This window comes from Dermacentor variabilis, chromosome 7 (genome assembly GCF_050947875.1).
Source record: "Dermacentor variabilis isolate Ectoservices chromosome 7, ASM5094787v1, whole genome shotgun sequence".
Taxonomy (NCBI): domain Eukaryota; kingdom Metazoa; phylum Arthropoda; class Arachnida; order Ixodida; family Ixodidae; genus Dermacentor; species Dermacentor variabilis.
Genome location: NC_134574.1, coordinates 106,463,885 through 106,488,083, shown reverse-complemented (window position 1 = coordinate 106,488,083; position 24,199 = coordinate 106,463,885). Strand labels below are relative to the sequence as shown.

Below are 24,199 nucleotides of genomic sequence, written 5' to 3'. Positions count from 1 at the left end.
TTGAGTAGCCTTTACGGAACCCTGCCTGGTCCTTTGCTTGACACAAGTCTAAGGTGTTCCTGATTCTATTTGTGATTACCTTAGTAAATATTTTGTCGGCAACTGACAGTAAGCTGATCGGTCTATAATTTTTCAAGTCTTTGGCGTCCCCTTTCTTATGGATGAGGATTATGTTAGCGTTCTTCCAAGATTCCGGTACGCTCGAGGTCATGAGGCATTGCGTATACAGGGTGGCCAGTTTCTCTAGAACAATCTGTCCACCATCCTTCAACAAATCTGCTGTTACCTGATCCTCCCCGGCTGCCTTCCCCCTTTGCATATCTCCTAAGGCTTTCTTTACTTCTGGCGTTACCTTCGGGATTTCGAATTCCTCTAGACTATTTTCTCTTCCATTATCGTCGTGGATGCCACTGGTACTGTATAAATCTCTATAGAACTCCTCAGCCACTTGAACTATCTCATCCATATTAGTAATGATATTGCCGGCTTTGTCTCTTAACGCATACATCTGATTCTTGCCAATTCCTAGTTTCTTCTTCACTGTTTTTAGGCTTCCTCCGTTCCTGAGAGCATGTTCAATTCTATCCATATTATACTTCCTTATGTCAGCTGTTTTACGCTTGTTGATTAACTTCGAAAGTTCTGCAAGTTCTATTCTAGCTGTAGGGTTAGATGCTTCCATACATTGGCGTTTCTTGATCAGATCTTTCGTCTCCTGCGATAGTTTGTTGGTATCCTGCCTAACGGAGTTACCACCGACTTCCATTGCACACTCCTTAATGATGCTCACAAGATTGTCGTTTATTGCTTCAACACTAAGGTCCTCTTCCTGAGTTAAAGCTGAATACCTGTTCTGTAGCTTGATCTGGAATTCCTCTATTTTCCCTCTTACAGCTAACTCATAGCGCCAATGCATAGCGCCATAGCAGCTTCTAACTCTTCCATAGAGAATGGAGCGTCCATACTTGCATCACGTGGGCCGGGGATGTTGCCTAGAGCCATGTCAGGGACTAAAACTGTGCCGCCGGCGACGTTCACGCAAAATTTTTCTGCGACGTCTATCTCACGGCGGTTTTGATAGAGAGCAAGGGCGTTGAATGGGTGTCGTTGTTTGGGACTTGAACAAAGACCCCGTAGCTCGGCGCATGCAAAAGAAGATCAAACGCCGAAAGGATAAGCTAGCGATCAAAGATGGAAATGTTTTTGCGACTCAATAGACTCCCGCAAACGTGACATTAACTTTTCCGATAGGCCGACGTGGTGGGTCGGATACCATGGAAGGACATGGTCCCCGGGAAGGAAGTTGGTGTCACGGTGGTGACTGTCACAGGTGATCTGCTTGTTCTGGGACATAATAATGTGACTACGAGCAACTTGACGTGCCAGGCTGGTTCTGGCAATGACATCTCGGGCACATTCCGACTAAGAATCTTGAGCGATGGGAAGGATATTGTCGAAAATTTATGTGGGGTCACGGCTGTACTATAGATAAAAGGGTGAACAACCCGCTGTGTCGTGGCGTGAGGAATTGTACGTGAATGTGACGAAGGGGAGAACATTGCCCCAGTCACGGTGGTCACACTGAAAGCACGTCTGTGATGGTGCAATTAAGGCGCCGTGTAAGGCCGTTTATCCGAAGATGGTAGGCAGTGGTGAGCTTGTGTTGTGGCGCAGGAACGGAATAGATCGTCCACCACAGGAAATGCCGGCCGCGGTCTATAAGAAGTCGACTAGGAGCCCCGTGATGAAGGATGATGTGCAAAAGGAACTCAGCGACGCATGTTGCAAAGCATGTCGGAAGTGCTTTGGTGCTCGCATACCGGGTTGCGTAGTCGGTAGCGACATCAATGCACTTGTTGCGGGAAGCAGATATAGGAAAAGGTCCAAGCAGGCCTCACCCAACGCGAAAGAGCGGCTCTGGAGGCATGTCGATAGGTTGAAGGTGACTAGCAGGAAGTAAAGGTGGCTTTTTTTGGCGCTGACGTAACTCGGATAAGCGACTTAGTGGCTGACAGATCGGTATAGACCGGACCAAAAGAAGCGGCACCGGACACGATCGTATGCGCATGAGACTGCAAGGTGACCAGCAGTGGGCACATCGTGTAACAGAGAGAGAATGGTGGCATGTAGGTGGAGGGAAACGAGAAAGAACAGCCGATGCAAATTGCCGTTCTGGAGGAGAAACATTCGAAGGGAGGGATCGGACGTCGCAGAAGTGACCTTTTTCATGGCTTCACGTATGTAGAGGTCAGGGCGCCGCTCGGTGGCGAAATCAGTGAAAGCCAAAAACGATAGAACAGGAGCAGGAGTGTCGGTGAAAAAATATCCGGAGGTTCGACAGGATAGCATAACAGACAGTCGGCACCTTTGTGTAAGCTATCGGACTTGTAGGCCACGATTGAAGTAGGGCTGTAGGCCACATTGCTGAAGTCACAGCGCGCAGCGACCGAGGCCTCCTGTAGGGTCGTTCAAGGAAGAAAGCCAGCACAGGGCTTGGCCTCCTGTAGTGACTTCTGTTGTGAATGGTCGAACGTACAAGGTCGAAAGACAAACGAAAGGCACTCCCTCTTGGTGATAAAAAAGTTTCGTTCGGCTGCAGCAAGCATATGACTGGTATATGCAATAACACGGTCGTGCCCTCGCTGACGCGGGCACAAAATGGCGTCGATTCTATGACCGCTAGCGTCAGTGCGGACTTATGTAGGAGCAGACTGGTTGCAGTGCACCATAATAGGTGGAAATGTCAACAGAGGGATAAGCTTCGAGAAGGCAGTTGCCTGTTCTCGGCCCTAGGAAAATGAAGCATTGGCTTTCAGAAGCTTCGTACATCCTAGCACAGCCCAAGACGGCGCTGAGGTCGCCGACGGTCAGAAGGGGGTCCTTTCCCGCTACCTGCCTAGCTTGTGTGAAACTTTCGCTGAACGTAACGTTCTTATGTTTCGGGGGTAGTAAATGTTGAGAATGTGTACTGTTGGGCCAGACCACTTTACGGGCAGCACCGACACCATCGCGTATGGGAAAGGCGGTTTTGTGGAGAATGTGACCTCCGGCGCTTGTGAACAAATATGTATGTCTGCGGGCTGTGTTGAAATGTAGTATAGTTTGTGAGTTTGACGCCGGCGCCGGGCTCCTGAAGGGCAACCACAGTGGCGAAGAACTTAGGGGTCTCAAGGTAGAGGCGGAGATGAAGCCAGCTTGTTGCGGTCCTTGAGACGTGTGGAGTTCCACTGTATTAGTGCAAGCGGATGAGTTAGGGTTGGGGGCCGTGGTGAGAGACGGAGGGTGGGGTTACGTTGTAGACTCCCCAGTCCGCTAGTGCCTGGCGCAGACGTGCAGGAGTCTTCCGAAAAAGTCAGACTCATCGGGAATGACTGTAAAATTTTTAACGGCGGTTAACATACTTGATGAGCCCTATGCGCTTAAGGACACGCGGATTGTCTTGTATCCACTTTTGGATAATGCAGGATACGGCTTGTGTCACCTATGCGATGATACTCTCCATCGGACACGCTATGGTGTCGTGGATCATTTTGTTCAGGTCAGCCAATTTTGTTGTGTTGGGGGGGAGGAGGGGCGAGGGGGAGGAGAGGAGGCGGCACTCGCCCCACAGCCTACCTTGGGTTGGTTGCGGGTGGCGCCCCCAGATGAAGTGCTGAGACCTGGGAACTCTGTTTCTCCGGGTGGTGGCGTTGTTGCGAGTGTCTTGCCAGGGAGTGGTGTCACGCCGCGGCGCGGTGTCTCCTGGTTGACTTGCTGACGCCAGGTGGCATGACTCCGCGTGTCGCACCGAGATTGGCTCCATCGTGTGGCGTGATTGGCGCTTTGCCAGCCAGCTGGGGCCTCGATGTTGCGGGGGGCCTCGATGTTCTGGGCCCTGGCTGCTGAAGCCTGATTAATTTCTCGGTGCATTCGCGAGAGCGGGGGAGGTACGGGCCCCCGCAGACTAAGCACATTGGATTGCGTTCCTGGGGGTAATTCCCTTAGTATCAGCTCCCACGTTTTGGCCACAAGGACTACATCTTCCGTTGACTGGGGTGGTAGAGTTGTCCGCCCGGTGCCCGAGTGGGCCGTAATGGTAGCACGCTGGCACTCTCTGTTTGTCCTCCCTGAAGGGAGTCAGTTTTGCGTTGTAGTGGACGGAACGGGGAGCGTTACGTCTCGCGAATGTCAGCACAGCTACGTTGGAGTTGCCCAGCTTGCCCACATGGAATAGTTCGCCACCGCACCACTGCTTGCTACATTTCAGGGAGTCACTGGTTTCGAGGTTATGCATGGAAATCACTCCACGACACACGCCATCGGTGAGCTTGAGGTGCCCTTGAAGCGGGCGCGATCCTTTGCGGGTGTTCAGTTGAAAGTCCGTTAGCAGGTTCTTAACTACCTCGGGGTTCTGCGTCCCACAGACGATGATGTTTTGTTCCCCGTAGGGAGAAATGGTGATGGCGTTCATGTGCTGCCTACCGATGAGTTGGGAACTGGCAGCGCCGAGCTCACCTTGTTGAAAGGTTGTCTTGAGAGCGACCGTAGTGCGCAGCTTTAGCACGATCACGCAGTCGTCAGGATTCATCCTGACCGTTGGCTTTGCCGTCCACTTGGAGGATGGTGAGGAAGTCTTCTGTGGAGCTTTAGAACAGGGAGAGCGAGCGTCTACCGTGACTGAATTGCTGAGAGGAGTCTTGGACGTGGCCGTGCCTCATGTGTTCGGCCGGTGGCGACGCCGCCTCTCGATGACTTGAAGAATGACGCCTTGCTCCACCGAAGTGGGGGATGGGCTCTCCTCTGGTTGGCTTGCAGGAATAGACGACCACGATAGAGTCGTGGGGTTGTAGCCGCGTTCTTATGGCAGCGCCATGCCGAGAGGTTGGCCGGCGGGTGCCTCCGCAGCCAGCAGCCAGCCGTTAACCAGCCGTTAGGCCTAGCTCGGCCACTATGTTGTGATGCGAAATGCTGCTCCAATTGGCCGAAAATTGGGCCTAACTGGGTAAGATCGGCGTCTCATGGATCCTGCTGACTTCCCAGATGCACTCGCAGAGGTTTCTTAAGGATTTCACCTAGATTTCCGTGGTTCCAGCCGAAAATCAACGGAGGCAATGCACCACGTGTCCTATCGCTCTGCGCTGCGGCCGCATCTCATCTTACTCATAGTTCCGGAAAGGTGATACACTCCTCGAGGTTTTCATTGAAGCAACCATATTAGCCAAAAATAGTGAACTTTTCATGGATTTGGAATTTTTTTTTGCAATTTTACGTGCGAAAAAAGCGATTTGATTATGAGGCATGCCGTAGCGGGTGACGCCGAAATAATTTGGACCACCGGGCGTTCTTTAACATGTACCTAAATCTAAGAACATGGGTATTTTCGCATCTCGCAACCATCAAAATGTGGCCGCCGTGAACAGTGGATTTTGTTACCCGCGATCGTGCAAGTTTAAATAGAAGAATATCTAAAATAATTGGGATTCAAGGGACAGCTGACTCTAATCCTTGTAAAGTCCAACACCGCAGTGGTGCATCACAACACAGGTTGACATTTTTTATATCTGAATTTCCACATCCCATAAAATGTTTACGCTACTTACTGCTGAAGTCCGGGTTCAACAGTTCCGCAGGCCATGTAAGTTTGATGTCATTTGTGCATATGTCACATATAGCTTTTCAATATATGCTTACTTCAGCGTATGCTTACTTTAGCAAGGTGCATTTTAACATGGTCCACGTAATTTTTTTGTAAGTTCATATGGCACCATGCGAAGGAAGCCTACAAAGTAGACTCCTGCAACGTGACCCTTGAAGTAATGCCAGGAATAACACTGTGGTCACCTTAAACCTAACGAGTTTGAAGGAAAATGATGGTCAGTTACGCTTCCGGCTTTTTGGAACAAGAGTTCTCCAAGCTTTCATCCTATATAAAGACAAGTTGGAAGCAACTCTTGGAACATAGGTGGGGGTCTATTTTTCATATGATGGTTAAAATTAGGTCAATTAATCTGATATACTCAGCAAGGATACATCATGCAATGCAGGAATAAGATTATTAACAACCGCTGTTTTATGCATTTCAGCAAAATCCACCGGCTGATTTCTGTGATGACATGACGGTTCCCTGCCAAAGCTCTGCTACTGCGTCATGAGGATCAGCTCTGCTGCAGGATTTTCTGTCCTATCTCGACGCATGCGAAAATGATACAAAGGGCGGAGGAGGCTTCCTGAGCGATTCCACTGCATTTGGTCTACGTGCGATCAATTCAAACACACTAGGTTTGCTCTACTTCCTGATTCAAAAACTTGGTTTCCTCGTGACTTCAAAAACTAGCCAGGATCTTCTTAAAAACCTTTAAAATATTATCAAGCAGGCTCCTGGAGCCTGCTTGATAATACCAACAATCCGACAGCGACTCAATTTTTGATTACCATGAATTGCTTGTCGTCTATGGCATAGTGAAAAGTGTCAGTGAAGAAAACTGCGAGCAGGGTGTGTTAACTTTCCTTTTTAAAGTTGATGGCATACGAGAAACCGCGCAGAGTGCAAAAGGTATGAATTTGACGCCGAGTTCTGCAGTGAACGCACATATGCCAGTTTAACCCTTGCACGACCACAGCTAGCATGTCGCTAGGAGCAAGCGAGAATTCGCTCCTGCAAAAGAGAAAAAAAATGCCGATAAATAAGCGTTGCTCATCAGTTTGTGCTTCAAGATGTGGCTAATTAACGTTCGCACGGAGGGCAGCAACGTGGTCGCTTACACTGAAGACGATGGTGGCGCCATCTCCCCGCTGAGACAAAAGCAGCGTCAGCGAACGGCTCTCTGTCAGCCCCCTACCCTCATTCTAGAACACTTTACCGGAGTTTCCATTGCTTTCTTTTTTCTTTATTGTCGGAACTTCCATTGCAAACACCATTTTCTCGAATTATACTATGGATTGGATTCAAACGTGCCATTCCGTAGCCGTAGCCGCCGCCTGGATCCAATGCACTCTCCCAGGTGTGCCGTGCGAAGCCAGTCTCCCAGTGAGTGCGTGATAGCATGAACGAAACATTGCTCCTTGCGTTCTCCTCGTAGCAGACGACGGGTTCGACTGAAAAATGATTGACAGGCGCGTGCCGTTATGTTGACGTCACCAAAAACATCGATGCCCTCCCCTCTCTGCCATCCCCGGGCCAACGAAGTGAGCGCGGCATACGCCAATCACGTGAGGCGAAAGTGGACGCGCGTTCTGAACAACGATATCCGATCGCACCACTGATGTGATGTAGGTCAACTCCCGCCGTGCACCGCTGCTGTCGCCTGTGCCAACCAATCAGGGGCCCTGTATCTCCTACCCCTAGCTGCGCTTTCTTCTTTGTTAATCTACTCTCTCCCACCAAGCTCACGTTACCCTCTCGAGATTATTGTGCGAAAAATCTACCCGTCGAACAATCCAAAGTGCGCAAGTAGACATCGAAAGCTATCGCTTCAAAACGAAGGTTTCTTGAATCATGCCGATGAATGACAGCAGTGGATAGCAGGACCGCACTTCCTGAATCAACGCACCCTTTCTCTTTCTGTTTTTTCTATGCTTGACGGCCACATAAAGTCTGGTGTAATTCAATGATTCGTGTCGTTCATGGAAATTTCACTAATTGTGCACCACTCACCACTGGCTGACACCAATGTTAACGTAGGTAGAGCACCGATCAGGCTGCTAAGGAAGCGGGAAAAAAACCAGGGTAAGAATTGTTAAAATTAAGCTTGTGCAGGCAAAGGAGGTTACCAGCACACATCACAAATTCCGGTAGAACTCATACCGCCATGACTGTCGACGGCATTGGGATTAGAATTGAAACAGTGCAGCGGCAGATCGACCGCATTGTCACAACTGAAATTCGTCATGCATAAGGCGTGTATGTAGCCGGGCTCATCTGTCGCAATTCCCACCGAACACACTGCCATCTGCTGGCGCCGCCTCGAAGTCAGTGCACGGCACGTGTGTAAATACATATTCAGACAAGAGTGTCTGAATATACGACATATATACAACGTATATACCACGTCATATACCAGTATATGACGCGGGTTCGATTCCGCGCAGGACCAGAAAAATTTTAAGTTTCGTTGAAGAGAGGCACATACCTCATGGCACATGCTGTTACGATCGGCCTGCAGGAGTACAGGCCTGCAAAATTTTCCCGGCCCGCGGCGACGACTCGTTTTGTAAGGCAACAATGCGCCGCCTCAACAGCCAAACGGCGCCGGCATGTCTAGCCCCGTTCGGCGGACGGAGTATTGTTAGTCGATTAGCTGTCGCCTTCACGGTTTGCTTGGAGCAAGAAAACTCCTGGAAAAAGATGTTTTGCGGTGCTTTCCCACGGGCCCCAGAAGTCGTCACAGTCTATGGACAGACCCTATGGCTACTGACTACGGGGTCAGCTCTGGGATCAAGAGGCGCCTGCTCGGGTCAAGGTCCCTGTCTACAAGAACCCTCTCACCTCGGTGTGTTCAGTGAAACCAAAGTGCGGAAGTGAGTGTGTGAACCCTCCCGATCAAAGGCAGGTTGACAGCGATGACTTTGGACGCTCCCACTGGTCGAAGGATGAACGGCCGTTTTCCCCCACCTAGGGATTTAGGGAGGAGAGAGTGTTTTTAAGGGGCCGTTTTGCAGCTTTTCTTTTTCAGTCATGCTAGACTGGAGAAACGTAACGTTCTCCACCCGCATGTAGATACTGTAAATAAATCCAATATTCCTCGCTCTCAATGAGAACAAGTCCGTTCCTTCAGCTATGTCCTTAGCGTGGATGAGTCGGACGATGGCGTGGGCCAGTACCATCTATTTCATGCCAGACCCCAATCCTTACAATGCCCAGTGAATCAGGTTGGCGTCAATGGGTTCATGGAAGAATGGCACATACCTAGTTGCCGAAGACTCCGTCAAAGACGTTCATTAATATGCGGCGAATACCCAGCGACTCAAGCTGCCGTGAAAAAGGTGCATTGAAAAGTAGCACAGGTCCATTCACAAGTAGCTGCAGTGATTCAAGTTGGTCCGAGACTTCGTCTCGAACTCAGTACGCGCAGCACAGCAGCGCGATGCTCTCCCCACAAGATTATAGCTAATACTCAGTGACTCATGTTGGCGGAAAGACAGACAGAGAATCCCTTCAAAGTGCGTGAAGTATCCTAATTAGGCTAATCGGATAAAAATCACTTCCCCTGTATCATGGTATTCTATAACGTTGACTTAACATTCGTCGCGTGTCCCACGGAAAAAGCCTCCCCTAAACGCGAATTGTAATAAAACATGTGTCTGGAATCGTTATTATGCCTGTGTCTTAGACACGTGAGGGTTCGCGCACGAACCTTGTTTTCCCCCGCGTGGAACCCAGCAGCAGCCGGTGAAGTGCATTGGAGAACGCTTCTCGCATGATTACACAAGAATGAATGGACAATTATTTGGTCTTTACGCATCCTGCGCTCTGTAATTTATGATGTGCAAAGGGAAAGATTTATTACCTGTTTGTTTTACACCTAAGGTGATTATATCCTTCGTGTTTTTGATATTTCGCTCGACGTTATTGAGAACGTGAAACCTTTTCTGTACTTGCTTCGTCGATATCTTAGAAACGTGCAAAAGACAAAAGATTGTTGAGACTTACTTGGGGGCCCGAGTTCCATGCTTTTAAAAGTACCAAAACCTCGAAACTTTCCAAGAAGTTTAGTAATGTCGGTCCTGTATATGAATAAAGAGCATTTCGTGCAAAGTGAAAGGTGAGCTGATATGTGAATGATCTTACGTGCGCTGTGGTGTTCGAAACTTCCTGTAAAATAATATATTCGTGCGATTTATAAAGTTTTTCTTGTCAACCTTGCAGTATTGACTGTCATTAGCTGTAGTTATGACTGTCCATATATTATCATTTGTGTCAAGAAACTGCAAGAAAAAAAGAGGAATGGAGTACAGTTATATGCAAACAGATCATCAGAATAATGAATTCACAGACTGATAAACGGAGGTAGAATCGGCTCCTCAGCCTTTCGTACCGTACCATATTTTACTAAAGGAAAAAGCATTTCGTATTGAAGGGGTTTGGTAGGTAGCGACGTGCTCTTCAGATCGATGATTTACACAACAGTTTGATTTAAGACAATCTTTCAAAGTGCGCCGTTCTAGGGGAGCAGCGCGAAGTGGATCAGTGTTTCACAGTGCGGGAGAAGTCATTTCAATGAGCTAGGAAGCTGCTGAAGTTGACCCCCCCCCCCCCCCCTTTTGCGTGATTGGAGTAAAATACAGCACCGTGTTTGTTGAACCGACTTCATTGCTCGTGGAACTACGCTCCGCATTGAGATGATTGACTCTACGGTAATTTGTCAGCGGGAATTTGCTCTCCAGTGAAGCCAGCGGGAAAGCGGTTGGTTACAACAGTGACAGTCAAAGCAAAAGGTAATTCATGTGATACCCTATATAAGTGTTTTTTTTTCTCCTCTACTGACAAAATACAGAACGCAAAGGTAATATTATCTAATGAAGAGGGTCACTCGTCTCATGCAATATATTACCGTACGACTTTATCAGCTGTTTGACCATTCTTGTAACCTTCCATTTACCTACCATGTCTGGTGAGAAATTTCGTAGCGCACACCGCAACGTGGCCTGTCATTGTAATTATGCGCAAACACGTGAATATCATTGCTTAGCAACCAACCTAATATGTATGATTTGCTCAGAATCCAGGAGAATCTTCAACAGCACTTATAATCTGTCAATTCTAGGCATGTGTTGTGATAAAATGGAAAAGCAATATTTTTATTTTAATGTGTTGAACCATAGCCCGGTATGTGAAGAGTGCGATAATGCAAGAGTTTTTAAAAAGTGATTATCATAAGTTCCGTTACATGTAGTGTTGACTTTTTGCAATGTGGCAATAGCTCAGCATGAACGAAGCAAAGTAAATAATTTTGCAAGGCAGAAGGTTCAAAATGGCTTGCATTATATCGCCTATCATTGATGCAGCTTTGCACTGCGAAAAAAAAAAACGATGGTAAGTGCAATGGGATGTTTATATATCAACGGTGGCAGATTGCAGAAGTCACAAAAATTATTTGCTCGGAAGAAAGAAACAACTCGGGATAGCGGAGAAGCGGGTTTATTGATTTAATTTTCTTATTGCTTGACGAAAATAGTGATCGGTGCAGCAAGATACGTTATAGAGTTTTAAACAGTATTTTCGCGATTTTTGGCCTCCTATAGACAGGGCTGCCCTTTTAAGAGTCATCGAGTACGGGTTAAAGGTGGAATTAGCGCTTTAGAAGATATTTTAATAGGCAGGTACTCTGGCGACGTGCTCAGCGATGCACTAGCAACACCGGCAACAACAAGAGAGACAATTGAGCGCTTTCCTTCTGCTACGATGCAGCTGCTTCAGCTAGAAATGCTCATGTTTGCTGGTATAAAGATGACGTAACAAAATTTTGGCTTATACTCATGTCAGCCGTGCATCAATCAAACATGGGACATTATTGAAAAAAAAAATGAGCACGTCCAACGATTTGTGATATGTACACAGTGAAGCTCTGTATGGAGTGCATAAGGGGTCTGAACACGAGCACACGCATACGCAACCGGGGGTGCACACAAATTATACCAAGCGTTTTCTTAAGCGGAGTTACTAATAGCGAGCACAGCGGACGCCTTGAACGCATCTTGGTTTCAGAGGCAGCATGCGCATACGCAAGTAGCGTAATTCGATTTCCTACTTTCGGCAGGAAGCGTTTACTTCCTCAGCCACGGATGCGCAAGAGCGAGCTTTCTCTCTTTCTTTTTCTTTTCGCCGCACTGCCGGCGCTACGACTGCCACGGACGCGCGAAGGCCAGAGCCGTCTGGTGATGATGCAAGAAACCCAGTGGCGATGACGCGCGCCTCCTCGGCTGTGATTGGTTGGCGTATTCGGCGACAGGGCAGCCATGCAGCTCCCACGGTCACAAAAACTGGGCGATGTTCACAAAGAAAAGCTATTCATTGTTATGGATAACTGAGAAATCAACTTCATATATTGAAGGATGGCATGTTTCTGAAAAAAAAATCTCTATGAGGTTATTGACATCGTCAAGTACAATTTAGGGGAGTGGTGAGGTTCCAACGGAGCTGCAAATGAAAGAGGTGACTAATCTGGAGCAAGTGAAATTATGCAGTGATGTTGACTTTGTGATGTTGACTTTGTGAGAAAGCTTCTCCAAAAGATATAAATGCATGCTCCATGTCCAAGCAACAACTCGTACTTACCCTTTGTACTTCCCATGTTGAACAGAGCTTTACCCTGAACAATTGTGTTTTTGGTCTTATACTAAAAAAGCACTAAAACGTATATCAGACTGTCAACTTGAGCGCAGTGAGTTGCAATGCCAAGGTACTAAAATGGCTGCTACGCTATATTCATGGACGTGTTACTTGCATAGCTGAGGTTGCATGGTGCCGAACATCTACGTATGCCTTTCAGAGCACAGCAGAAAAAAAATGGGCAGTTTCACAAGCACAAAAAATCAGTGCTATTCCACTTTGTGAAGGTAGATGTCCAGCGAAGCTGTGTGTAGTGTTGACGTTATAATATATATATATATATATATATATATATAGAGAGAGAGAGAGAGAGAGAGAAAGAGAGAGAGAGGGAATTAAAATGAGAAGGGTTGCATTTCTCATTAAACATTATTTACAGATGTTAAAGAGAAGCGCCAGTTGTGAAGATAATAATAATAATAATAATAATAATAATAATAATAATAATAATGGTCATATTAGTACCCCTAACATAACACACAACGACGACCTTTTAAAAAAAATTGTGTTCTCCTTCTTATAACGCAAAATGACGTAAAAATATCAAAGTTATTTACCTCTGTGATGTTGATCGGTGGTCCCCAATCATCATCGTCTGTTTCTGCAGCAGCCGTAACTATAGCAATGAGCAGCGTACTACACACAAGCACTATGTCGTTTGCCCGAGTCGACCGCATGACGGGAAGGCTTCGTTGAGGCTTGCAGATCAGATGTACTAAACTTTGTATATGCAGTCTCTAAGCAGCTGGGTCGCAAAGTACTGTTCTTTTTATCCCGGGCGTAACGAAAGCATTGACGTGATTTTCTTGCTGACGTAAAGATAGTAGATGCTGTGAACAGTTCTTCTGATAGGTTCAAATGTGTGTCACCAGGAGAAGGTCGTGTATATCTGAGTCAAGACTCAAAGGTCATGGTAAATACGGTATTCCTGTTAAGTGTTCAGTTAACTTTATTGCATACATTAAAATTGAACGCCCAAACCAGATAGCTAACCCATTCGCGGCACGTGAACGCGTGACGGTTTTCAATATTAGAACATATCGGCCACAAGCGAAGACGGGTTTATATATGTCCCACCTCCGTGACACCAACGCGGGCGTAAAATATGCAGAGTCGGCAGGAGTGAGTCAGAAAGACAGAGACAATTTCTCTGCAGACATTGAGAGCAACTCAAGCATGTGTCGTTACTCGAGTGTTTGTGAAGTATTTTTTTTGTGCCGCATTGGCATTAGAGCGGTATTGACCTGACATTTTCAAATATCCTCTTTTTGCGTTGAAGGAAGAACCTTTGAATTTCAGAAAATACTGTGACAAGGCTCAGAGCGCTCTAAACGACTTATTATAATAACTTTTCTTTAGCCAGTATCGATGCTTTCCGTGGAGGATACTGTAGCATAAAGTTTATAGCAAGGATAAGGCGCCTCAGAAAGGCTGGCCAACGTTTCAGTAGGAGGACCTATCTTCGTCAAAGGCGGCATCGTTATCATCGGCAGGTTAGTTTTAACGGGTTAGTTGATATTATCAGTTTACCTAGTTCAGCTGATATAGTTCTGTATGCAGATGATACAAACATATTTTTCTCCGGTAATGACTTCTTGAACATCACAACAAATTCAAACAAATATTCGTCTGAACGGTCATTATGGATAAATGCCAATGAGCTTCAGCTAAATGTGAAAAAAAATTATAGTGTTTAAACCTAAAGAAAATATTCAAACCTTTGGGCCTGTCCTCAGATTCAGTGGGGAAAGCATTGAATTGAAAGAAGCATTGTGGTCTTCAGTGAGCAGTTAACCTGAACTGAGCATAATAATTACTTGCGTTCCAAAATATCAAGCTCAGTCGGACAAATGCGTAAATTAAGGCTTCTGCTAACCTGGCTAAAAAAAGAACTATCCTTATCCAATCACTTCTCCATTACTGCTTATATGTATGGGGTAGAACAACATCTACAAGCCTAAGCCCCTTATTTACCATAAAAAAACAATTAGAGTAATCGTTAATGTTCCCGACACTTCGAGTACCCGAAAAAAATTAAATTATGGGGTTTTACGTGCCAAAACCACTTTCTGATTATGAGGCACGCCGTAGTGGAGGACTCCGGAAATTTGGACTACCTGGGGTTCTTAAACGTGCACCTAAATCTAAGTACACGGGTGTTTTCGCATTTTGCCCCCATCGAAATGTGGCCGCTGTGGCCGGGATTCGATCCCGCGACCTGGTGCTCAGCAGCCGAACACCATAGCCACTGAGCAACCATAGCGGGTTTTCGAGTACATGGGAATACTGGCGACCACTGGGCCTTGTTAACATCTATAAGTTAATAACACTTCGACACGCAATAGAGGCTCATTGCTTCATCCACAGAAAGCCTAACCTTAGCTTTTGTTCAGTTGCACGGCCTGATGCTGTTTATGAACTCCGATATGTCTCTCGCAGAACTAATGAGCTTAGAATTAACTATCGGCTTCAGACTTTTGAACATACCATTATAACTTTCTTGAATGACAACAAAGATGTCGAAACGCTAATACACGAGTTCCCAAGTAAAATACTTAAAAAAAGAATGAATTCTGGATCTATTACTTGGGTCATAACAGACAACTTCGAGCTACTGTAGTTTTAACGTGGCAGATTATTTACAATGTTGGTACATAACGATGGTTTACTTAGTTATTGATTTTTGTTGTGCTCTCTTTCTTGTTTCTTTTCACAGCTGTAACTTCAAAAATTACTATGTCAAGAACATATATATACTGAACAGAATTGTGGTTGTTCCTTTTTGTGGGATTTTAATGTAACCTTAGAAGAAAGCTTGTTGTCGTCTGAAAGGCCCTGTTTGTCACCACCAGGAGGGTCGTCGTCAGGCATACACGACCTCGTCAGCATACACAACCTCGTCAGGCATACACAGCCTTTAGCCTACCTCCTGATGTGGCGATGTATATTTGGATGCTGTATATGAAATTGAAAAAGAGAATCAACTTGAAAACTTGAAACTTGAAATGTCATATGCTGTCTTTGTCGATGGCGATTCGTTGTAAAGGGAGAGACTGCAAAGAAAATGGGCTCTGTCGACTGACGTCTCTAGCAATTGTTTCTAAGAAGAGGAAACAACAGCGTAAAACCGGGAAGGCGGTGAGAAAAATAAAGAGAAAGAAAAAAAGCAAGGAAAGAGAAAGAAGGTCATAGGTGGGTGTTGGGGGAGCGAGATCTTAGGGAACCTTCAAAGGTGTCGTTGGTGCCCCGCTTTTGTCGCTTTAGAAGAGCCAGTCAGCACGTCATTGAGTGAATATTGAAAAAAGCCATGAGTTGAGAGAATGACTTTAGTAACGTAGCAGCAATGCATCGGGTAATTTTGAAGGTGTTAAGATGGCGACAAGGAATGTGGGTAGCGATGGATGGGGTAGTTGTAAGGCAGCGGCTTGGTCTTTCAAAGGACGTTAGCCTCAGTAGCTGAGCGTAGGCGTCGTCAATGCAGTATACAGAAGTGGCGACACTCTGTGTGGTTGAGGTGCCAAAAAAGGTATCCTGGCGTTTGGGGCTTTGGAATGGGTTGGTGAGAGTCTTTCCAAAAATAAAAAAGGACCAAAAAAGGGGGAGGGCAGAAGCAGTATAACAAATAGGAGGGTGAAATGAGTAATAGCGGGAGGGGGCAGGTGTATAGGGGAAAAGGGGTCGTACATTTGATATATGCGTAAAAACGTGGAAGCGTATATTAAATGGAGTGGAAGGGGCGAGGCACGGAAAGAACTGGGAATGGAGGAATAGTTCAGTTTGAGAATTACAGTTAGCTAGTGGCTTAAAGTGTTTTTGTCTTGGTTCGTAGTGCGAGAATTTCAGGTTTAATGTAAACGGTTTAGCGATTCTATTTTGTGCTTGGTTAATGAGAAGTTTAAGTTACAACTTTTAGGCATTGTAACAGTTAAAAGGTGTAACTTAAACTTGAAATTATTGTATCCTCAACCAAGGCCCAACTCACATTATGCCACCAGCTAACCTTAATTTTAACCTCACCTATTCCTCCATCTCTAATAATCGCCTGCCTCTACCCTAACACTCAATTTAATATATTATTCATCTTTTTACGTATATGTCAACTGTACGACCCCTTTTCATATACACTTGCGCCTTCCCGCTTTTACTCAGGTCACCCTACTATTTGTTATACCGGTTTTGGTCCCCCCTGTTTTGGTGTTTTTTCATTTTTGGAATCACTCTCACCAACACTTTCCATAGTCCCAGCCGCCTCGATACCTTTTACGGCGCTTGAACCACACAGGGTGTCGCCACCTCTGTATACTGCATTAAACGACGCCTACGCTGAGATACTGAGACTAACGTCGCTTGAACGACCAAGCCGCTGCCTTGCAGCTACCCAATCCATTGCCACTTAGATTCCCTGTCGCCATCTTCATCATCATCATCAGCCTGGTTACGCCCACTGCAGGGCAAAGGCCTCTCCCATACTTCTCCAACAACCCCGGTCATGTACTAATTGTGGCCATGTCGTCCCTGCAAACTTCGCCATCTTAACTCCTTCAAAATTACCCGACACATTTCTGCTACGCGACTCAACTCATTCTTTCAACTCATGTCATTTTTGTTACTCACGCACAGACCGGCGACGGGCTCTTATCACGCCACAATACATCCCGCCAACGACACCCCTGAAGGCGGTCCCTAAAATCTCGCTTCCCCGAAACCCTCCTAGGACCTTTCTTCTTTTCTTATTTATTTTCGTTTCTCTTTTTTTTTCTCCCCGCCTTTCCACTCTTCTGCTTATTTCGCCCCGTCTATTACACCACGCCTAGAGACGTCACATGACAGTGCTCAGTTTATTTGCAGTCTCCCTTTACAGCCAGCCGCCACCGACAACGAACTCACGTGACGTCACTCTACTAACCCAATAAAACTAACCCGCAGCGCATGACGAGGCCACCTTTGACGAAGATAGGTCCTCCTATCTAAACTTTGGCCAGCCTTTCTGAGGCACCTTATCCTTGTTATAACCGTTATGCCACGGTGTGCTACTCTGTCAGCGCCATCCTTGGTGGAGGATACTGTGTTTGACGTTATGATGCGGTATAAGGGCGCGTAAAATCAGGAAATCCTGACGTTTTCACATTCGATCTGGCTTGCTCGGTCGCCTGGTATGCTGCTACTCGTTCAGAGAAACGGGGCAGCGGCATAGTGAATGGCAGAGCGAGCCGGAGCGAGTGTCCTGCTTTGACGCGACAACGTACTAGGTTACAATTACTAGGTTACTAGGTTACCCTACACAATAGAAAGGAAATTCAAACTAGAGTAGAAAAGCTATTATATTAAATCATTTAGGATTCTCTGAGACCTGCTTGTGTTGTCCGGGGTTTAAAGGTCCCGAGCCTTAATTTCAAAGAAGAAGAGGTGAAAATATTGTGACATTAGCAGTTTAATTGTTCCAGTACATGGGCCCTCACTGCTGGGAATTTTGTATTTCGTATTTGAGTTCCCCAGTGAGCTAGTGCGGATATGCTTCTCACGTTTTATGCCTAATGAGATGTATGACATGTCAAAGCGCGACATTTACGTTTAGTTTGTGACAGTAACAGTTCCGAGGTGAGAGTTTGCGATATTTCTCATTTTGCCGGCACGTATTAGTGTCTTTAGTTAGAGTGCCAGTTATATGTTATGCCGCTCAAATTTATTCTGTGACTTGTAGCTTCCTTCGCGGCCTAGTGATTCTCTTCAAGTCAGATCGTGTGCCAAGTCATGAACCACCCATCTTAGCATCATGATATTTTTAATTCGCTTATGCTAAAGAGAATATGTAACCGACAGCAAAGTATAGCTGGTTGTGAACGCGAGGGCCTCTTATAATATTCAAATTGGGTTCAGTCCCAGTTGCAATATCTGTGGTTTGTGTAGTTCACCAAATGTACCGGTTAGTCAGTGTAGAAAATTTGATGTTAATTTGGCGAGAATTTCTGAACGTGCTTTGTAACCTGGAACTTTTCGAAAAAGTTATTAAGAAAAGCATTCATCTCTGTACCTGTCCTAATGACGTCATGTAGCAAATGCAATTTATTCGCGTGTTTTATGAACTTATACACATACCGCCGTGCGTGCCTTAGCAACTGCAGCCAGAGATAAATCTTTATTTTAGCTCAACTTGCATGTTTGTAGCAACATATTTGTGCGTGCTGCGCTTAGCTGAGTGCTTAGCTGAGTGCTTAGCTGAGACCTCAGTCACTGAGTAGCAGGAGAAGTATTATAATCTTTGCTTAAGCATGTGGCGTTACATGTGAATGTTTGGGAATTATTTCTACCATAAGGACATTAACTGCTCCATTATTTTGAATGTACCTTGCATGGTATCTCGCATCTCTTGCATATTGTGACAATTGAGGTGATTCACAGCTCTATGGTGAACTTTGTCATCTGTAATGACATTTAGGTTTACTTTGCACCTTTGTCAGTTGTAATATCTTTTTGAGAACCTGCCATGGTGGCGCAGTGAATTTGATGTGCTGCTAAAGGCGAGGGCGCGGTATCAAATTTAGTTGGGAGTGAAATGCAAAAACGCGTAACTCCCATTTGGTGCACGTTACAGAGCTTCAGGTGGCCATTAATTCTTACGGAGTCCCCCCCCCCCCCCCCCCCCTACCGCGTGCCTCCTAATATACTGTGACCTAGGAGGATATATAGGATTTGCTGGAGTGGAGGGGGCGCTCGTCAAGTGAAGCTGGCCGGCGCCATCTTGTCAGGGGCAGAAAGCGCGCTCGAAGCCGGCTTCGTGCGTTGTTTTGGAGTGCAAGTTGACGCTATATGTATGTAAACACCATCGGTTTTATAATGGTTGCCTCTTACGTCGCCTACTTATGTACAAACAGGCTGAAGAAGGGTTGCGGTCTCGCATTCCACCTGTGTGTACGGGAGAACGTCTCGGTTCAGGCTCGGGCCATTACGAGCACATTACTGAGGGGTGCTAACTGATGGCTGTGAGCGTGCAACAAATATCAGTCCTGAAATTTTCGACAGGTGTCCAAAAGATCCCGAACAGCGGAGTCTGTGGGAGCGGGTCGTTCGCAGTGAAAAGTGGCATGCGAAAGATGGAGATCGCCTGTGCTCCGTGCACTACTCGACAGAGCGCTTTGACCGCACCGGGAAAACAACCATACTGCGGGCGGGAAGTGTACCTTCCGTGTTTCCTGCCTTTCTGCAGCCTCTAAAGAAGCCTGTGAGTATTACTGCAGAATGTCATACCGTGACACGCGCTCGGAAAAATGATTTGCCGCACGTGATATGTATTCGTGCTACCAATGCGGCACCGAAATCGAGAGTCGACGAAGGACCTTGTTGTATAGGTACATTGAAGTAAAGGAAACGAAACGTCTAGATGTCGACAGTGTTCGCGTTCATTTCTTTTAATATGGTGCTGCATGATTGTGTTCGTGGAAAAAGGTGTGGCTTGGGAACTGTTTTTCTACTTCGTTTCGTTGAAAAGAAGTGTTTGTAATTGCGTGAGAACAGTCAATCCGGATATAAAGATGCAATTATAGCCCCGTCCGCCTGTAAAAATGAAAATAGTCTGTACCGTGTCCCCTCTGCTCGCGTACGACAGCTCACTCACACTGGAAGTTGCTTCGTCAGGCGAATGCCTTAGGTGCTCAGACGTCCCAGCACTAAGATTGTGGTATAGCCAACAAACTACATTTGGTTCATTAGCCAATATATTATCTAACTTCAAGCTCAACAAAAATATATGGTGTCCATTTCAGGTAAAAAGGAAGCGTCCAGAACGCAAGCACCAAGACTGCTAAGCCAGTGGCACTGTCCATCTGAGCGAAGTGTCTGAAGTTGAAGACCCACCTGTGTCTTTGCCTACCAAACAATGGTACAGGGACAAAGTCAGTGCCTCTGAAGAACAGATAACGCAGTTGAAGATAAAAATTAAGACTTTGCAGCAAATGAAGTGAAGGCTTGCGAAGAGAAATGAGACAGCACAAGAAGTCATTAAAAGAAATCAGAGAACGAAAACTTTTCTGAGAAGAAAACTCGCACGTGTTTACATGTGGCTTTTCAAGTGACATTCAGCAGCTTCTCTGCAGGGCGGGCAACGAACAGAAGGGCAAGTCCCCGCCTGAGCTCGGTGCCTTCGCACTGACATTACATTTTTATTCGCCGGCAACCTATGAGTACATCCGATCCGAATTCAATGGTTCCCTTCCGTCACAGCGTACACTTCGGGATTGGTATATTGTTATTGGTAACTTCACTATGACTAAGTGTTTAGATGCTCAGCTTCGACTGGACACTGATCAGTTTATCACAAGTTTGGCCAACCCAACTGATGCCACTAAAATATTTACATTAGCTTAGATGCCTGTCATGTGATTAAGTTCATCCGTAACTCGCTGGCAACCGTAAGTCACCTCGTTGACATGGAACAAAGGCATGTGAAATGGTCTTATTTAGCGGAATTGGAAGCACTGCAACGTGGAGAAGGGTTGCTGCTTCGCAACAAGCTTACGAAGGTCCACGTTCAGTGGGAAAACCAAAAAATGAAGGTGCGAATGCTGTACAAGCATTGAGTGCCTCAGTTGTTGACGCTTTGGACTTCTGCGAACAGGTGCGCAAGCTGCCACAATTCAAAAGTGCCATCGCAACATCAAAGTTCATTTGAACTTTCGATCACTTGTTCGACATCTTGAACTCCAGGAACCCACTAGCAAGGTCGTATAAAGCACCCCTTCGGAAGCAGAACGAAGCTCGCTGGAAGCCGTCTTTTTCTGAGACCCGAGCGTACATAAATGGGCTTAGAGACCCGGCAGGGCATGCAATTACCGAAAGTCTGAAAAAAAACTGGCTTCGTTGGCTTTTTGATATGCATGGCAAGCACCGAGAGAATGTTTGATGAACTTGTTGGCAAAGATCAGCTGAAGTACTTGCTGACGCACAAACTCAATGAAGATCACGCCGAGAACTTCTTCGGATGCATACCCGGACGAGGCGGACGTAACAATCCTACAACCGCGAAATTTATAGCTGCATACAAGCGTCTGTTGGTTCAGACGAAAATAACGTCTTCCAGTTCTGGAAACTGCTCCCAAGATATGGTCTCTATCTCGCATGCAACCACTACAGTAGCCATGGCAGATGCAAAAAGCACTCTCACTGACATGCGCAGGTCATCAATCCTACAGCCCGATGACCACAATTATACACATAGCATCGACTGGCCCGAAAGCCTTTCTGCATTTGTCGATGCCGTGGTGCCATATATATCAGGCTTTACTGTTCAGAAAGTTCGTACAACAACAACATGTGAGCAGTGCATCACCGCTCTGCATTCAGATGAGCTGGCACCTTTAATTAAGCAAAAGAGCCAAGGTGGACTTATTTCACCGTCTCAAGACGTCATTGGCCTGTGTGAAGCAGTTGAGAAGGGACTGGGACGGCTACAGGCTGAATGTGATACCATTGCAACGGTGAAGTCAAGAGCAAAGCATCTCATCTTCGAAGTCCTGGGTTCTTCCTGAGAGAAAAATCGGTTCCAGAAATTGGACCAGCACACCCTTGACTTGGATCCGCTTGATAATTGCATTTACAATTTGTGCAGAAAACTCACAGAAGAATACATAAAAGTGAGGATACACAACATGACGAAGGGATGAAACCGAGAACTGATCAAGAATAAAGTGAGGTCACTTCTGTCAAGGGCGATTACCTTCAGTCACCAGTAGGGTACCTGTCACCATGTTTATGTGCTTGAATAAGCTTCTTTCCCTAATATTCGTGCAGGTGAATTGCTTTCTACACGCCCATTGGCAGCTGACAGATGTAAAATAAACGTTTACGACCAGAATTGCGTGAGGGAGTGAGTGAGTGAAATAACTTTATTTTGGTCTAAAGAAGACGCAGGGGAGACCCCACGCCACCCTGCTAGACCCACGTAGGGACCGCCAAGCCGAGGTTGACGGCCCGATCACGGGCACTCTGGACGGCCAAGGTGTGGTCGTTGAGTTCAGGGCTGCCCAAGAGCGCAGCCCACCTATCCTCGCTGAAGGAGGAGCCGATGGCTTCACACTCCGACAACACATGATCCAATGTTGCCCTTAGTCCACAGGCAGGGCAGTCCGCACTGGGATACCTTTCAGGATATATGACATGAAGAACTGCAAGGTTAGGATAGGCACGGGCTTGTGAAAATCGTCACCGCCCGCGCCCTGAATAAGGCGGTGTGCGGGAGGGGGAATACCCGCCTTGACAGTTGATGTTTGGTAACCTCATTGAACGTGAGCAAGGGTTCCTGGCGGGGCAGGGGGACTGCTAAGGCGGCGCGGTCAGTGAGTCCTCGCGCGGCCTCGTGCGCGCCCTCGTTAGGGTTAGGGGGAGAGCCCTCAGTCGACCCCAAGTGAGCGGGAAACCAAGTGATAGAATGCGGAGGGATACTTTTGGCGCTTTGGAGAATGCGGAGGGCCTGGGGGGAGACCATCGCGGTTTGGTAGGCCTTAATGGCAGCCTTGGAATCGCTATATATTGCTTTTCTGCGATGATCGAGCACAGCCAGAGCGATTGCAACCTGTTCGACTACCACGGGCCTCGAAGTGCGTACCGTAGCGCAGCATGTGAGCCTGGAATTGGAGTCGACGATGGAGACGGTGAATGCCTCTTATTGGACATATGCCGCGGCATCCACGAAGCTTGCCTCAATGTGGTTATTGCGGACATGCTCGAGTAGAGCTGTACCCCTGGTCCGACGTCTGCAGGTGAATCGTGAAGGTGAATTGCTTTCTGCACGCCAATTGGCAGCTGACAGGTGTAAAATAAACGATTACGGCCAGAAGTGCGTGTTTCCATTGCTTTGTAAACGCGAGCAACTTCATCGGCAGCGCGAAGAAGCATGAATGTGGCTGCCGCGCACTCAGCGCGGCTTCACTGTCCCCAATAGGCGCGTATAGGCGGCTTCCACTCCAGCAAATTGTATATATCCTCCTTGACTGTGACGATGGATCGTGTTGATTTACAAGATGAAGTATGTAAAGCTATCGCTAAGCGAACGCAGCTCACGGCGCCGCACGTGAGCTAGCCCAGCTTCGTTCTCCTCTTCATCCAAACTCTGCTTGCGCGTTTCACTTGCCCGTTCGCAGACGATGCCCGCTGGGCGACTCACTCGGAAGATCGACTGTAGGATGCGTCAAGGCGCGCGACTAGCGTCAGCTGTGCCTTTCTAGAGCGGCAACCCTCGCTGTTGACGCCGGAGGTTGAATACGTAACGTCACTGAGGCCGTCGACAATGACGAATGGACTACAGTAGCAGGCCAAGAACTTCCGACACAGACCACTTTTGCGGACCAGTGTCTACACCCACGCAATGTTACCATTAGTACAAGACAGGGACTGATGGTGGGCGTCGTAATGGATCTTTGAACGCTGTTGAGTTGCCAGAGTTCGGAGGCGTGCGATTGGACGGGCTTCTTATGCTCGGCACAATGTCTCTACGACAGAAATTTCCGCGTCTAGCGTAAAAGGAAGAATCCTGTCGACACGGCTGGGGGCGTACCCTGTGGTCTCGTGCCTGGCGGTGTTGTAATCTCAAGTGATATAAGGTAGTACTTCGTGCTCTCCAAAACGACATTTTTAGGAGTTCTATGTCAGTGCAGCGTTCTCCAGACAGGTTATGACAAGATCAAGGCGATGATTATGTTACTCAAACGTTCGGTCAAAGATCACCACATCGTGCAGGTAACATAAAAAGATTTCTCATTTTGAGGCCCCGTAAAATTGTGTCCATATATCTTTCAAAGGTTGCGAGGGCATTACCCAACCTTAGCGGCATAACAATAAATTCAAACAAACCGCCTTGCGGTGCAAAAGCTGTCTTTTCGTTGCCACTCAGATCCATAGGAA

At 46.8% G+C, this 24,199-nt stretch overlaps 1 protein-coding gene across 1 annotated transcript in view; it reads right to left on the bottom strand.

The window, feature by feature from the left end:
* LOC142587005 (uncharacterized) overlaps window positions 1-13,026 on the bottom strand; it is a 30,676-nt gene extending 17,650 nt beyond the window's left edge. Inside the window, exons 1-3 of the mRNA XM_075697871.1 lie at window positions 12,865-13,026; window positions 9,767-9,903; window positions 9,629-9,702 (exon numbers count right to left, since the gene is read on the bottom strand). Of these exons, the coding sequence (XP_075553986.1) occupies window positions 9,629-9,702; window positions 9,767-9,903; window positions 12,865-12,984 (331 nt within the window). The 5' untranslated portion in view covers window positions 12,985-13,026. The remainder of the gene's footprint in view (window positions 1-9,628; window positions 9,703-9,766; window positions 9,904-12,864) is intronic.
* Window positions 13,027-24,199: the final 11,173 nt, after the last annotated feature.